The following is a 16,803-nucleotide window of genomic DNA, read 5'->3' on the forward strand; positions in this document are numbered from 1 at the left end:
CTTTTTTATTTGTATTCACTATATGAGGTCGTCTTCTTTGTGTCTGTAAGGCCGTGTTCACACGTAGTGTAAAAACTGTTTGTTTTTTACTACACAATAACACTCTCCTCTGATTATTGCATTTTTTAATTTGTTTTCCTCCTTATCTGATGCATTTTTAGTGCAGATTTGAAGCAGCGGTTTTTATGGTTTTTTTTAATAGAACAGAAAAGCTTTGAAGCCTGAAAAAAAAATACCTGTAAAAAGCCGCTATTCTTTAAATGCAGAATCAAAGCTTTCTTGTACTATAAGAAAGATGCAGCTTCAAATCTGCAAGAAAAATGCATCAAATAAAGTGGAAAACATCAAAAACGCAGTAATCAGAGGAGATTGTTATTGTGCGGTATGGTACAGACACCTGCAGGAAGCATACAGAAAAAAAGCTGCGGACAAAAAACAGTTATTACTCTGTGTGATCACGGTCTCAGCATTACATTTTTATGGGTTTAATGGAGAAAAAAATCAATCACTCCATTTTTTATGCGATTCACTGATCACAATAAATAATCTGATCACTGTGTTGTATGGGTTGTAACAATTACAGGGACACCGAATATGTGTTATTTGCTGATTTGTGATGTTTATTTTATTTATTTTTTTAAGTATATTAAAATGTCATTATTGTAATTTTTTAAAATTATTTTATTAATAATTATATAGGAAGGAAAAAAATCTGGTTTATTTTCTCTCTGGAATACGAGTACATAGAAATGCACTGGTATATAGGGATTTCTATTTATATATTGGTACAATCTGTCTGTAACTTCAGAGGATACACTGCACATTCAAAGAGAGAAAATTCTCAAGGCAGAATAGGCAGTATAGGCAGCTGCTCCCAGTTTTGGCTACTGCCTACAATGATGCAGTTGTGGGTTTGATTCCCAGGTAGATGAGATCTAAAGGCCCCGTTACACGCAGCGACGTATCTAACGATATATCGCCGGGGTCACGGATTCCGTGACGCACATCCGGCATCGTTAGCGACGTCGTTGCGTGTGACACATACGAGCGACCGCTAACGATGGAAAATACTCACCAAATCGTCCATCGTTGACACGTCGTTCATTTTCTAAAAATCGTTGATTGTTGAGGACGCAGGTTGCTCGTTGTTCCCGAGGCAGCACACATCGCTACGTGTAACACCTCGGGAACGACGAACTACAGCTTACCTGCGGCCACCGGCAATGCGGAAGGAAGGAGGTGGGCGGGATGTTACGGCCGCTCATCTCCGCCCCTCCGCTTCTATTGGGCGGCCGCTTAGTGACGCTGCTGTGACGCCGCACGAATCTCCCCCTTAGAAAGGAGGCAGTTTGCCGGCTACAGCGACATCGCTAGGCAGGTAAGTCCGTGTGACGGCTCCTAACTATATTGTGCGCCACGGGCAGCGATTTACCCGTGATGTACAAACGAGGGGGGCGGGTGCTTTCACCAGCGATATCGCTGCGTGTAAAGCCCCCTTAAGAAAAGAAAATTATTTAATTCAATGTAAGCATGAGATATACTTGCCCTGCCCCCAAGGAGACGTAACTACAGAGCTACATGAAAATTGTATGACCGACGACATTGCCCAGAGTGAAAGGAGGTCGGGAGAGAGACCTCACCTCCCAAGACAGTGGGCCACTCCAGTCGGATCCGGGACTGTTTGAGCTATGCTTGAGAATGCCTCCAGACATTATTGTAATGAAAGGGGCCATATACCAGTGTGAGACATGTAGATCAGGAGAACAGATTGTCTGTCATTATATGTCTCGCACTGGTAATGACACCCGTTCATTTCAAATAAGCTTTTGAGGCAGATTCTCGGGGAGATCTGTGTCCGGCCCATAAAGCTTAACAGATCATTTAAATATTAAATGGTAAATGGGTAAGGCTTCAGTTGTAGTCAAAATTTGCCACTGTGTGTGCGCCCCCTGTTTTGTCCTTCTTTTTATTATTCTTGGTAGGTATTTTCTCAGGGAGATCTGTTTGCAGCCCATAGATTTTAACAGCTTATTTATGTAATAAAGAAAACAGGGCTTTTTCTGTAATAAGACATCGGATCACAGATACCAAAATATAATTTTATTCTATTTCTTATCACTTACATCCCATATGATGGCTTAGGAGGGCTGATCCTACTGACAGATTCCCTTCAGCCTGTACTGCAGAATTAAGATATTCTTCAGCAATTTCTTAGCAATTTTTTCTTAAATTAGCAAGTTATGACAAGTATGAAGCAAAACAAAAAATCTATTATGTATTATGGGTGGAACATATAGAAGGAGAAATTCCTTCATTCTAAACGACATCATGGGGGTTAAAAATAATCAGACATAATACATCTATGTATGCAGGCTTTTTTCTTGTGCTAGCATGTACTATCAGAAGGCCATGGTCTTAAGTCATGTCGTCACTATTCTGCTCTTCGGTTTTTTTTTAGCTGTCCTGGGAGTGCAACACTTTTCCAGCAGACCACAAGAAAATGAAGATGGATTCAATAGACCAGAACTTAGAAGTAAGAATATATAGTGCACATGCCTTCTATTAGCAGACAAGAAGCTGGTGATTTACGGTTGTTTCCACTACTGATGTAATGTGGGCTTTACACGAGACGATCTATCGTGCGATGCATCGTCGGGGTCACGGTTTTCGTGACGCACATCAGGCATCGCTTGCGACGTTGTCTCGTGTGACACCTCCGAGCGACGCAGAATCGCTCACAAATCGTGAGTCGTGTACTCGTCGCTTATTTTTTAAAAATTGTTTATTTTTAATGGCGCCGGTTGTTCATCGTACCCGGGGCAGCACACATCGCTCCGTGTGACACCCCGGGAACGATGAACACAGCTTACCTGCGTCCCGCGGCTCCCGCCGGCTTCACGGAAGGAAGGGGGTGGGCGGGATGTTTACGTCCCGCTCATCCCCGCCCCTCCACTTCTATTGGCCGGCCGCTGTGTGACGTCGCTGTGACGCCGAACGTCCCTCCCCCTTCAGGAAGAGGATGTTCGCCACCCACAGCGAGGTCGCTCAGCAGGTAAGTACGTGTGACGGCGGTTTAACGACTTTGTGCGCCATGGGCAACTAATTGCCCGTGACGCACAAACGACGGGGGCAGGTATGATCGCTCGTGCAATTGCACGATAGATCGTCCTGTGTGAAGCCCACATTACAGACAGGACAACAGATCTATGTGGGTGTTGTATTTAGAACATATTAATGAAGTAAAAAATAGAAATTTTCCATGTTGATCAAATTTGCTTATGAAGTTTGGGTCAGCACATAGCAATAGCATGATTGTATGTGTAAAAACCACGTAAAGTCAGCTGTACATGGGTTTGACGGTGTCATAACTGCACTGTGTGGCCATTCTCTTAACGTTCATCACTTCCTACACGTTGCCAACTGCTAAATGTGATATATCAAGTAATGTGATTAGTTCCAGTAGGAACATAAGCTAACCAGCCCTTGTATTTCCATTAATCACCTTCCAATCAAGATGTTGTGAAAGCTGAAAAGGTAAAACCTACATTTGAAGATCCCCCAAACCCGACGAATGTGGAAGAAAGCTTACAGAGGATAAAAGCGAACGATCCTTTCCTTGTTGATGTCAACCTGAACAACATTAAGGTTTGTCTTCATAATGCATGATATATGAGTGAATTTTTGGAATTTATAGAAATGAGACAAAAAAGATCCTGATTCCCCCTTACTGCAGTAGTTTTGCATGTCTTCATAAGTCAGGAGAACACAAGAACCCCTAGTTAGTTTCCATCTCATGTCTGCTTTTATCTTGCCCCAGTGCAACAATGCTGGAGTGTTATTTTCTTTTAACCCCTTTCACTCCTGGGCAATTTAACGTTTCTTTCATTTTTATTTTTTGCTCCCCTTCTTCCAAGAGCTGTAACTTTTTTATTTTTCAACAATCTTTCCATTTGAGGGCTTGTTTTTTGCAGGACAAGTTGTACTTTTAAATGAAACCATGACCTTTGCCTTATAGTGTACTGGAAAACGGCAAATAAATTCCAAGTGCAGGAAAATTTAAAAAAAAGTGCAATTGCATGATTGTTTTGAAAGTATTTTATTCACCATGTTCACTATATGGTAAAACTGATGTGTCTTTGTGATGCCTCAGGTTGGTACGAGTTCATAGACATCAAACATGTATAGGTTTACTTTTACCTAAGGGGTTAAAATAAATTCAGAAGTTTGTCCAAAAAAAGTGGCACACTTTTTGCGCCATTTTCAGCGACCCATAGCGTTCTCATTTTTCAGGATATGGGGCTCAATCATGGCTTATTTTTTGCATCTCGAGCTGACATTTAAAAAGGTACCATTTTTGGGCAGATACCTGTTATTGGATTTTGCCCAACATTTGAGATGACAAAAAAACGTAATTTTGGCGTTTGGAATTTATTTGCCACTACGCCATTTATTGATAAGATTAATTGATTTCATATTTTGATAGATCGGGCATTTTTGAATGCGGCAATACCAAATACCATGTCTATATTTTTTATTTTTTTTAATCGTTTAATTTTCAGTGGCATGAATGGGGGTGATTTGAACTTCTAGGTTTGTTTTTTATTTTTTTACTTTATTTTTATTTTACTAGTCCCCCTAGGTGGCTATAAGGATCAGCAGTCTGATTGCTCATTCATTTCTCTTGATCAGAGCTGCACACCTCTGATCAGCAGAAATGCGTTCCTGTGTGAGACGCTGCTTTGCCGACTGTAACAGGAACTACCGCATGATAGCAACAGGAGTCATCACATGACCGACCGTTACCATGGCAACTATTGGCTCCCCGTGATTGCGTCACGGGGCCTCCGATAGCGGTGGGGAAAGGTGATTTCCCTGCCACGGACACTAAAGCTGGTGTCACACATAACGACAACGACGTCGCTGCAACGTCACCATATTCTGTGACGTAGCAGCGACCATAGATGATCGTTAGTAAGCTGTCAAACATGTTATAAAAAGCAGCGACGGAGCAGCGATCATAGCGACGTCGACGGTCGTTGTGTGGTTTCAGACGTAGCGTAGCGTCGCTGCTGCGGTGTCAAACACAAGGATTATCAGCTTATCAGCATGCTGCAGCGGGATAGCAGCGATCAAAAAATGACCTGGAGCATTCAGGAGCGAGCAACGATTTCGCAGCAGGGGTCTGATCGTTGTTATGTGTCACACACAGCGACGTCGCTGTTGAGGTCGCTGCAACGTCACAGAATATGGTGACGTTGCAGCGACGTCGTTGTCGTTATGTGTGACACCAGCTTTAAATCTATCTATCAAATTTTGGTAGCTCGATCTAAGGGATTAACTGGCGCAGGTGGACCGTGCATCCACCTGTGCCTGTTAGCCGCATATGTCTGCTGTTCAAATCAGCAGACATGTACAGGGATCACCGTCGGTTCACTGCAACAGCCGGCAGTGATTACTCTAACACGATTTAGGACGTACCGGTACGTCCTCGGTCGTTAAGGGGTTAATCTCACAAGTTTATAATTTAGACCTGTCCATTTTTTAGTTAACTGAAATGACTCAATTAGTGGGGTCACCCAGAGAGCCTTATATCAGGTCTCGCCATTAGTCACAGTCAGAGGACCCACACCATCACACTGTGATGTTTTGGGTAGTGCAGTTTTTCCTTTGGGAAACCAACTGATGATTTAAGGAGTCTTACAAACCTGACTGAACGGTGAAAGGGAAGGAGGAAGAGGGAAACCCTGTTTCTAAGGAATGGGGGAAGATGTTGACCCCTGGTAAAACCTACCTCTAGCTTCCCTAATGTCCATAGATAGGTTCAGCCAGGGCCTAGGTATCTTGATCGGTGCTTAGGTGCAGAACCTAACATAGGCCCTAGGTAGTGATGATCATCATAGTGTGGTCCGTGGGACATCAGTGATGCCAGAAAAAATGGACATGTCTCTGTGTGGCAATGACGGACATGCGTGTACGCCACACGGGGACACGGTCAGTGAAAAATCACTGATGTGTCCGCAGACCCATTGATTATAATAGGTCTGCATATGTCCGTGATTCTGGTACGAATAAAAACTAGCACATACGTATCAGAATCACTGAAGTGTGAAAGAGGCCTTAACATGATAATAAAGTTATATGTTAATCATTGACTGATTCATGGTACATCTGTTTCCACTGCTCTTATTCTTTTGGAAACTGTGTTGTAAGTCATATATATTGGTGTCTTCATGGTCAATAGGCAGTAAGTTAATTTCAGGATTTTGTTTTTGAAATATGGACGGGCAAAAAAAGAGAAAAAGGTGGGTCATTAAAGGGGTTTTCCTATAAACAAAGTTAATTTTAATCAATAGATTGTGGAATAATAAGTGTAATGGCCGTTTCTGATCATACAAGGACATCGTCTGATCACACCACACCTCCTGGGCTGGAGAGAACGTAAAAAAAGCGTATATAAATATTACAGCACGGAATCACAAATAATTAAACATATTTTAAAAACAGGCAGGGAAATGTTTTACCTCACAAAAAGAATCAGCTATGATCTTGTGTTGGAATATCTTTATACTCTTTTACTTCCTCTCCGACCCAGGAGATGTGGTATGATCAGACCATGTTCCTGTACGGTCAGACACGGCCATTACACAGTACATTGCAGGGGCATATATATAAGATTATCTCAGCACAGGAACATTTTCTTTTAAACACATTTAATTGTAGAACTTATTATTATTTCAAGATCTATAGATTAAAACGAACTTTAAAATTACATTGTGGGAACAACTCATTTTGACCTGGTCATTAAGAGTTTAAAAAGGTTCTCCATGTCTTATTTTCCAAGTGGGCAATATGAAAGACTGTTGGCAAGCTGTCAGCACAATGCTAGTCCACCTGAGATGATCAGCAGAGACATGTCTGGTCTCTAAGGATACCCTGTACAATGGCGACAGCTTTATTAATGGCTGCATACAGCTAGTAAGTGTTTACTCAGCCTTCAGCCGAGACAGAACTGCAGCTTCATTGAGGGCGAAAGAGGGGCAGGAATTAAAATATTCATTCCTCATCGCCTGCTGTTATATTCAAATTATTTTGGTAGAAATGCATTTAGAAGAGATGTTACCTTGTAGGAAAGAGGATTTTAAAAAAAATTGTTTTGCATATGTGTTAAAGTTTTGGCACTGACTTTGTTGCACTTTTCCTGGTGCAGTCATGGTGTGGATCCCGGCACTTTCCTTTGTAAAGTCTGATGTCGAATGATCCCCACTACATGTAATGCTCTTGTTCTAGATATGCTAAACAGAAGTTAGCAATGGACACTTTACAGTTAATGGAATCTATTAGGATTCCTAAACGGATCCTGTCATCAGTTTTCTTCAGTATTGAACCAAAAGTATCACCTTCTGCAGCTCCTGGGCTGCTTTCTATGAAGGTGCACCTTGGCACTGACTCCCCTTGGAGACCCCAGAAATAACTTTATAAAATCTGACCACCATGTATGCAAATGACCTGTTCTTGTCGGATAGGTGTGATCTTTTTCGGCTCCTACCCCTCCCTCCTGCCGCAGTTTGTCGTCCTCCTTTGATGATTGATGTGTCTGACACCTCCATCATCATCCATGTAGAGGGCTGCATCTCATATCTGTGCAGTCATTCCCTAACTCATGCAGGCGCACTCCCCTCTGCCCCATTGCGGACAGAGCCAAAAACATTGGTGCGCTTGCGCGAAACCGTGAGCTCTCTGCGCAGTCACGAGATTGTGAGCGAGTCCATGGAATGTGCAAGCGCACCTATGTTTTCGGCTGTGCCCGCAATGGGTCAGAGATTCAGCCAAGTACGTGGATAATGACGAGGCGTTAGACGCGGCAAACAGCGGCAGGAGCGGGGACAGGGTCCGAAAAAGAGCACACCCATGCGACCAGAAAAGGTCATTTGCATACATGGCAGTCAGATTTTATAAAGTTATTTCTGGGGTCTGCAAGAGGAGTCAGGATCAAGGTGCACCTTCATAGAATGCAGCCCAGGTGCTGCAGAAGGGCGTACTTTTGGTTCAATACTGATGAAACTGGTGACAGGATCCCTTTAACAAAACAGACCAATATAATGGATGATTTTTTTTATTTTTTTTTTTAAAAACCATGCCATCTGGTCTCAGATATGAACCTTTTTATTTAGTGCTAAGTTTTGTGATTTTTTTATTTTTTTTTTACCCAGGGGGTAAAGTTCCCAAGTTTCTCTGGAGGAGTGTCTTTAGGCTGCTCTCTATAATTACCCGGTCTGCCATGCCACCTTGGTAAAGGCCACAAGATTTAGCCCTGAATAAGGCCCATATTTCTGGAACCTTTTAGCAGGTGTAAAAAAAATGAAAAAAAGAATACTAAAAGACGTCATATTCAGGGGAGCAGCAGGAATAAAATAAAAGCAAAAACTGAGCACTTCTGATTTGGTGACAGGTCCTCTTTTCATTTCACAATTAACCTGGTAGTTCCTATGACAAACTTAACTTCTATTTATTTGTCTTTTGGTGCGGAGACCCACCTTAATCTCATGAGACCAGTTTGTACATGCACATATTAATGTCACATGCAATGTCTGATTTTTGCTTTCAGGCTGTTACCACTGTTGTTTTTTTTAATGAATTCTAGAACATCCCAATACCGACCCTAAAGGAATTTGCAAAGTCTTTGGAATCGAATACCCATGTTAAGTGTTTCAGCCTTGCAGCAACACGAAGCAATGACACAGTCGCTATTGTAAGTATATATGAAATATGAAAAATTTTATTATAGAATTGTGATTCAAAATATTACAGAAATTTAAAAAGGGTAAAATTTTGGAAAATATCTTACAATGTGGCTATGACAAGATATAGGATACTTTAGGGAGGCTATATATTGTGATGGGAGCTGCAATTTGCTTTGACAAATATTTGTAGTATAAGAGCTGTGAGAAAACACGAGACATTTTTATCTAAAGCCCCACTTCAGTGTTTGTTTGTTTTTCAGCCCTGGAATGGTGCTTTTAATCTAATGTCCTTGACCCTAGTCTTAAGCTGGGTTCACACATAGCGACAGCGACAACGACGTCACTGTTACGTCACCATTTTATGTGACGCAACAGCGGCCTTGTAAGTCGCTGTTATGATCGCTGCTTAGCTGTCAAACACAGCAGACGCAGCAGCAATCATAACAACACGCGTTGCTGTGCTACAGAGAACAGGGAGCCGCGCACACTGCTTAGCGCTGGCTCCCTGCACTCCTAGCTACAGTACACATCGGGTTAATTACCCGATGTGTACTGCAGCTACATGTGCAGAGAGCAGGGAGCCGGCACTGGCAGCGTGAGAGCGGCGGACGCTGATAACGAAGGTAAATATCGGGTAACCAGGGAAAGGTCTTCCCTTGGTTACCCGATGTTTACCGTGGTTACAGCTTACCGCAGCTGCCAGACGCCAGCTCCTGCTCCCTGCTCGCTTCATTTCGTCGCTCTCTCGCTGTCACACACAGAGATGTGTGCGTCACAGCGGGAGAGCGATGACCAAAAAATGAAGCTGGACATTCATCAACGACCGGCGACCTCACAGCAGGGGCCAGGTCGTTGCTGGATGTCACACACAGCGACCGCGACGGGACGTCGCTGTAACGTCACAGAAAACGGTGACGTAGCAGCGACGTCGTTGTCGTCGTCGCTGTGTGTGACACCACCCTTATCCTGGCCCTCCGACGTCTTCACCTTTTATTGATGCCGCTTTGGTCACGCGGTGCCATCTTGTTAGCTCTGAGTTCTGGCCAGTCAGAAGTTGAGGTAACAGTCACAAGCTGTCAAAGCACCTCTATGAGAGCCAGAACAAGGCTCTCATAGACTTGTATTGAAGAGTGACATCTGGTACATTCCATAAAACCCGGCAGGTTACAGACTGCAGAAGACAGACAGGAGTGATGGTGATAGAAGATAAAGACTGAGTATACGAGTAAAGTCAGGGAACTTAGATTTTAAGCACCACTCCAGCGGTAAAATATACGCTGGAGTGGTGCTTTAAAGATTACTTTTACCCTTTGCAGTCCCTATTCTGCTGCAGGTTTTTATATTTCCTTGTTACATACCTGGCATACAATTACATTGATGTAGACTCAAACGCCCTGTAATGTTAGTCGTCCTGTAGGGACAGATGGAAAGAGGAATAAATAAGGACAGGTTAGTGGGTTTGTTCCCAGTTTTCGATTTGGATTGGGATAACTTCTTGATTACTGGGGGTCCGACTGCTGGGATCCCCACAGGTCCTGAGAATGGAGCTCTGAAGAGCCCTGTCTGAATGGAGCAGAGGAAGAGCATATGCAACTCCACTCCATTAGTTCTCTATGGTACTGCTGGAAATAGCTGAGTGCAGCACTTGGCTATATTTCAGAGCACGATTGTAGGGTGAACCATAAGAATGTCACTGACAAGTCCTCTAGATGACACCATCAACTAGATGTCATAGGTCACTGATGTTGACCCATGTGGTTTCATTACCCACTATAAAAGAGAACAGGAAGAGTTCCCAACATGAGCAACCCTGGCTCCAACTGTACATAGCGCAGTTACTGGCACTGAATATGGAGACCCAAGATAAGTTTGGAAGTATGTGATCTGCACACTTCCGGACACATTCCAACTAGATGTGCTCCTCCTTGTTTGATACTGGTAAATTAAATGAGGACAAGCATGTCTAGTCAGCACGTGACTATATGTATGCAAATTGCATACTTGCGGTCTTACAACCATCTGATTTCAGCAGCGCCACCAGGGAACCCTGACAGGGTACGGTTCAGATATAAGCTTGCAGTCACGTAGACTTTCACCACAAGACTGGACAAACCTTTTAATAGGATGTTAGAGAAAGTTATTCTACTTTTCTTTAGATTTCTAATGTGAAAAAATGTATCTGCAGAACTAAGGGAAAGTGCTTTGGTTTGTTTGTTTTTACGGGGGAACTTAGATAGAGCTTCATGTTAAAGAAATGTAGAATATGAAGAACTGTCTAAAGTGTTTGTTAATGTTTGTGGTGTAACCATCCCTTACCAGACTGTCATTTCAAAGGCTTTTGCAGACATGTTAAAAGGTAATAAAACATTGCGAAGTCTCAATGTTGAAACAAACTTCATCACGGGAGCTGGGATTTTGGCCCTTGTAGAAGCTCTGAAGCAAAACAGAACCCTTACAGAGATTAAGATTGCTAATCAGGTAATGGTATAATCATTTATTTAGTCCAGGCTAGCTTCCTACAGCTCAGATCCATCTCACATCTCGCTCCTTGTCTGCAGCGACAGCAGCTGGGGACTGCCGTGGAGATGGAAATTGCTCAGATGCTTGAGGAGAATTCGTCTATTCTTAAGTTTGGATATCAGTTTACACAGCAAGGTCCAAGGACCCGAGTAGCTGCAGCCATTACAAAGAATAATGACTTAGGTGAGTTCTGATGTGATATTATTACCAGCATAGAGCAGTAATATGACCGTAAGTGACACTAGATATCAATAGCCATACCAGTGTGTTCAACAGATGTCAGACATCACAGATAAGGGAGTCTTCTCCAACCAGGCATAACAGACATAAGGGAAAGTGACTCCTAATGTGAAGGAGCGTATAGTCAGTGCATGTACCTAGGTGTGCTGCCTGCATTATCTTCATCACATTCTGTATTCATAGTGGCAGTGTAATGCACCCAGAAAATATAGGAAAAAGTTCAATGCGAGTGATTCGATGGGGTAATTTGATCTTAGGTATTTATGGCATATCACTTCTATGAGAATTAAGTGTATTCAGTGGTATGATTATGCTCAGCGGTACTCTGCTCTCCTGCAGAACCTATCCTGGACCTCGTATTTTCCCTCGGTTCCTGGTAGTCCTATGTGGTGTGGGAGGGGTTTGTTGTTTGGAGCCTCGCCGCCAGTGATAGTTCCTGTTTTGTAGTGCACGTCTCTGGTTTTCGTAAGTGTCTGACCTGATCTTGTCCCACTACGTTGTTCCACTTTTCCCCTCCGGTCTCCTTACCTACTGACTTGATTCCCTGACCTTGGCTTGTTCCCTGACTCCGGCTCTGCTCGCTCCCTTGTATTTATGTGACCTCTCTGCTTACCAACCCCAGCTCATTCTCTGACTCCGGCTCTGCTCGCTCCGTTTGTCATTTATGTTATCTCCTGGCTTTTGATCCCTGCCTTGTTTTCTGCCCCTCACTAGGTGTGTCTAGCGACACCTAGTGTACAAACCCAGCAGATCTACTCCACTAGTGTGCCTAGCGACACCAAGTGGTTTGGTGTCTTTTTTTCCCCTGGATTCTCATTATCACATTCAGCTGTTTGCATTACTCCCATAGAACAGAATGGAGAGACCCACCACTTTATTTATTATCTCCCTGGATACAGCAGCTAGTTTCCTCTTCACTAAGCTGGGCATGTGGGCTGATGACCCTCATTGTACAGGACCCAGAGAAGGCATCTATCAGACATGTATGACATACTCTGGATACGCCATAAATATATATAACTTCAGAAAACCCCTCTATGGCCAAAGTCAAACATTAGTCTACAGATCCATAAATGTAACTTGGAGATGTAGATAAATACAGAAGGTGAGATTGGCATAAAAATAAAACAGAATTTATGATCTAGAACTGCAAACACTAATGATAAAAGGTAGGAAACCTCTAAATTTCCCACTCTGAAACAAGAGTATGTCTGATAGTAAAGCCTTCTGGCCTCCTCATACTCTTGTACCAGGCGTTCCTGCCAACTCTGAGTCATCTCCATTTATTTCCAGATTATGTCAGTGAGAGAAGGAGCAAGTTCCCCTCTGCGATCCCTTCTCATACTAATTTTAGTGGAGAAACAGAATCATAACTTTTCCTTCTATGTATCTCTAGTTTCTGTTATGATAGCAATGGCACAACTCAGAATAAAATCTGCTGAATCGTACAGACCATATTATTAATAATACTTATACTACTGATAAAGGCTTTTCAATTATTTTTATTTATTTTTTTTTAACAAATATTTGCAGAAAAAAATTGTTTAGAGAAGCTGCAGATCTGATTTGATCCTCTGATTTCATATGTCTGAGCCTTTTGTTCTCCAGGTAGATAAGAAGATAAGTTGCTGCCAAAAGTAACCAACAGCTTCTTAAGGGTACTTTACACACTGCGATATCGGCACAACATCGCTAACACCCATCACACGGACTTACCTTCCCTGCGACGTTGCTCTGGCCGGCAAACCGCCTCCTTTCTAAGGGGGCGGGTCGTGCGACGTCACAGCGACGTCACACGGCAGCCGTCCAATAGCAGAGGAGGTTTGGAGATGAGCGGCCGGAACATGCCGCCCACCTCCTTCCTTCCTCATTGCCGGTGGACGGAGGTAAAGAGATGTTCATCGCTCCTGCGGTGTCACTCATAGCATTGTGTGGTGCCGCAGGAACGACGAACAACATCGCTACTGACCAGACAACGATATTTGGTGTTTGGATGACCTCTCCAAAACCAACGATATTTACCATTTTTGCGATCGTTGAAGGTCGCTCGTACATGTCACACGCTGTGATATCGCTAACGACGCCGGATGTGCGTCACAAACACCGTGACCCCGACGATAAATTGTTAGTGATGTCGCAGCGTGTAAAGCACCCTTTAGTCCTCTCCCCCATAGAAAACACATGAACGTTCAAACCTTCAGCCTACAGTTATCTAAGATGTATGTGATCACCTTCAGATTAAAGAGATATAGGATCTTTGTCACGCTTGTGACACTAAATCTGCCACCTGTAAACTTTGCTTTGTCTGATAGTTTTAAAAATGTATTAAAATTACAAAAATAACCTACCTATTGAATCCTTTAGCTGCAGTGGTCCCTGCCAGTCTTGTAACCATCATCATTTGTGTGACCGTGGAAGCAAATCACTGGCTTCAGCAGTGACATTTGCTTACAGGGAATGTGACAATGACTGTTAAAGCCAGTGATTGGCTGCAGCAGTCACATAAGTGATACATAGCAAGTAATTGCGATCTACAGGATTGGCGGAAACCCTCGGAGCAAAGCACTGGAGTGGCAGGTTATTCAATAGGTAATTTTAATACATTTATAGATCTTAGACATTTTTGTTAATAATCCTTGACAATCCCTTTAACGATCCTTTTTAACTCTTAATAAAACGAAAGTATTTTGCCATAAAATTAAGAACACAAGTATTAAAGGGGATGTACACTACTTGAACAACCCCTACTCATTCTTCTTGTTCACCCCTGTAAAAATAAATAAGCCTATACTCCTCTCCGATGCGGCCGTGGTTCCAGTGATGTCTAAAGCTGCGTTCCCGGGGCCCACATGACATTGTTATGACACACGAGCCTCGCGAACAATCATTGCCAGCTTCCTTCTCCCCGCCTTTGGATATTTGAGCAGGAAGTCAGCGCAGCACTCACTTCCTGCTCAAATATCTAAAGGCTGGGAGACAGATAACGGGCACTGATTGGTTGTGGGGCCTGCGTGTCATATGAGTGTCACATGTGCCCTGGGAATGTGACTTAAGACATCACTGGAATCGCGGCGGCAATGGAGGGGAGTATAGGTTTATTTTTACAGGGGCAAATGAGGGGAATGAGAATGGATTGTCCAAATAGTGGACAACCCCTTTAAAGGGGTTGTCCACTACTTTTACATTGATGGCCTATCTTTAGGTCATCAATGTCTGATCGACAGGGGTCCGATACTCCACACATCCGCCGATCAGCTGTTCTCGGTCCCATCGGCGGCAGCAGGCGACCGGAAATACTCAGTACCGGAGCTGCTCCATCTTCTGATAGTGACCACATCCAGGTACTGCCCATCCACCTCCTATTGATTAGGATGGGAAACGGGTGTGCAATACCCGGCTGTGGTCGCTATCAGGAGATGAAGCATTTCCATTCATCTGCTGCTGCCACCGGGACCGGCAACAGCTGATCGGCGGGGGTGAGGGGTGTCAGACCCCGGCCATCAGACATTGATGACCTATCCTAAAGATAGGCCATCAATGTCAAAGTAGTGGACCACCTCTTTACGGTCATCCCATACTATTCCCTTATCTCCTATTACTCCCTGTTTCCAATTAATGAATTTCAGGATTTATCAATCAACCACTGAGCACGTTCCATAAAATTGTATGCGTTTCTTCAGCTTCGGTTTCCTTCCAAACTATGTATTCTTGTAGTGACCATATGTAAAAGCTGCATCAAACGTTATATACATTTTAATTGAAGCTATTGCCACCTGGTGGCCTTTACTGGCATTGCATTTAGTTAAATGTCGGAATATGTAACCTGGATGGTTCTGACACGTTTCCTCTGAAATCGGTAAAAACTGTTCTTCAAGTCACCGATCACTTCACCGGATTTATTCCTATATTTTGTGCACTCTTAATATATGTGAAAAAATATATGCAGATATGAATTAACTGAATTCTTTTTTTTTTTTTTCTTTACAGTCCGCCAAAAAAGAGTAGAAAGGGAACATCAGTAAATTAGGGAAAGGTGAAATGACATATGCTGTCTTCTTTTGGAAGAAGGAGAAGCCAACTTGTGGAATGGATAGCTGCACTAATGTGATACAGTCCTATTGGACTACTTTATATTGCTGACTTAAGAAGACTTTAATATTTTTTTTTTTTAGAACCTGCACTTGTACTTTGCATATGTTCATTCAGGACAGGTGAAATGTGACCTCCAACCCATGACTGTCGGTGAAGGGCTGACGTTGCCAACCCTGTGGTGCTGTCGTGTGATCTCACTTCTTTTATAATGAGGCACATGATGAGGCATTGCCATCGTTCAATAATTTTTGTGTATGATTTAATTTTATATAAGTTGTCATTTTTATGTAGCAATTTATACATTAACGCAGTGACAAAATTGTTGCTTGGATCCCAGAAAATGTCCATAGCGGCCAGATAGAAGCTTATCTACTTACTGGTTCATCCTTTATATTACTTTATCCAACAGTATCTTGATTTTTTTTTTTTTTTTTGTCAGCTGTTCACCAACCCGCATGAGTCAAATTAAAAGGGATCCATCACCAAGTTGTTTCTATGTAATCTGAGAGCAGCATAATGTAGTGGCAGAGAGCCTGATTCCAGCAATGTGTCACTTACTGAGCTGCTTGGTGCAGTTTTTATAGATTTCCTGTTTATTGTGCTGTAGATACGGCAGTGGTTAGATTGCTGAGCTTTGTATAGCTCTGCAAATACCACTGATTGGCAGCTTCCTGTGTACACTGCGCATCGTCAACATACTGACAATCAGTGGTGGGGGCGGGGTTACACAGATTAGCTATACTGGAATGCAGGAGAATTAAGGTCCAGTCACACTAAACAACTTACCAGCGATCCCAACAACGATAGGGATCGCTGGTAAGTTGCTAGGAGGTTGCTGGTGAGATGTCACACTGCGACGCTCCAGCGATCCCACCAGCAACCTGACCTGGCAGGGATCGCTGGAGCGTCGCTACACGAGTTGCTGGTGAGCTCACCAGCAACCAGTGACCAGCCCCCAGCCAGCAGCGCCGCGTGGAAGATGCTGCGCTTGGTAACTAAGGTAAATATCGGGTAACCAACCCGATATTTACCTTGGTTACCAGCGCATGCAGCTACACGTGCAGAGAGCAGGGAGCAGCGCACACTGAGCGCTGGCTCCCTGCTCTCCTAGTTACAGGACACATCGGGTTAATTACCCGATGTGTGCTGCAGCTAAATGTGCACAGAGCAGGGAGCAGCGCACACCGGGTGCAGCTTCACAGGGTACATA

At 43.3% G+C, this 16,803-nt stretch overlaps 1 protein-coding gene across 2 annotated transcripts in view; it reads left to right on the plus strand.

Moving 5' to 3' along the window:
* Positions 1-16,461, plus strand: part of LOC142303918 (tropomodulin-2-like) — a 139,148-nt gene extending 122,687 nt beyond the window's left edge. For both annotated transcript variants that reach the window (XM_075345787.1, XM_075345788.1), the window contains 6 exons: positions 2,459-2,533; positions 3,515-3,645; positions 8,642-8,749; positions 11,076-11,219; positions 11,300-11,444; positions 15,489-16,461. In XM_075345787.1, the coding sequence (XP_075201902.1) occupies positions 2,459-2,533; positions 3,515-3,645; positions 8,642-8,749; positions 11,076-11,219; positions 11,300-11,444; positions 15,489-15,523 (638 nt within the window). In that variant the 3' untranslated portion in view covers positions 15,524-16,461. The remainder of the gene's footprint in view (positions 1-2,458; positions 2,534-3,514; positions 3,646-8,641; positions 8,750-11,075; positions 11,220-11,299; positions 11,445-15,488) is intronic.
* Positions 16,462-16,803: the final 342 nt, after the last annotated feature.

This window comes from Anomaloglossus baeobatrachus, chromosome 4 (assembly GCF_048569485.1).
Source record: "Anomaloglossus baeobatrachus isolate aAnoBae1 chromosome 4, aAnoBae1.hap1, whole genome shotgun sequence".
Classification (NCBI taxonomy): Eukaryota; Metazoa; Chordata; class Amphibia; order Anura; family Aromobatidae; genus Anomaloglossus; species Anomaloglossus baeobatrachus.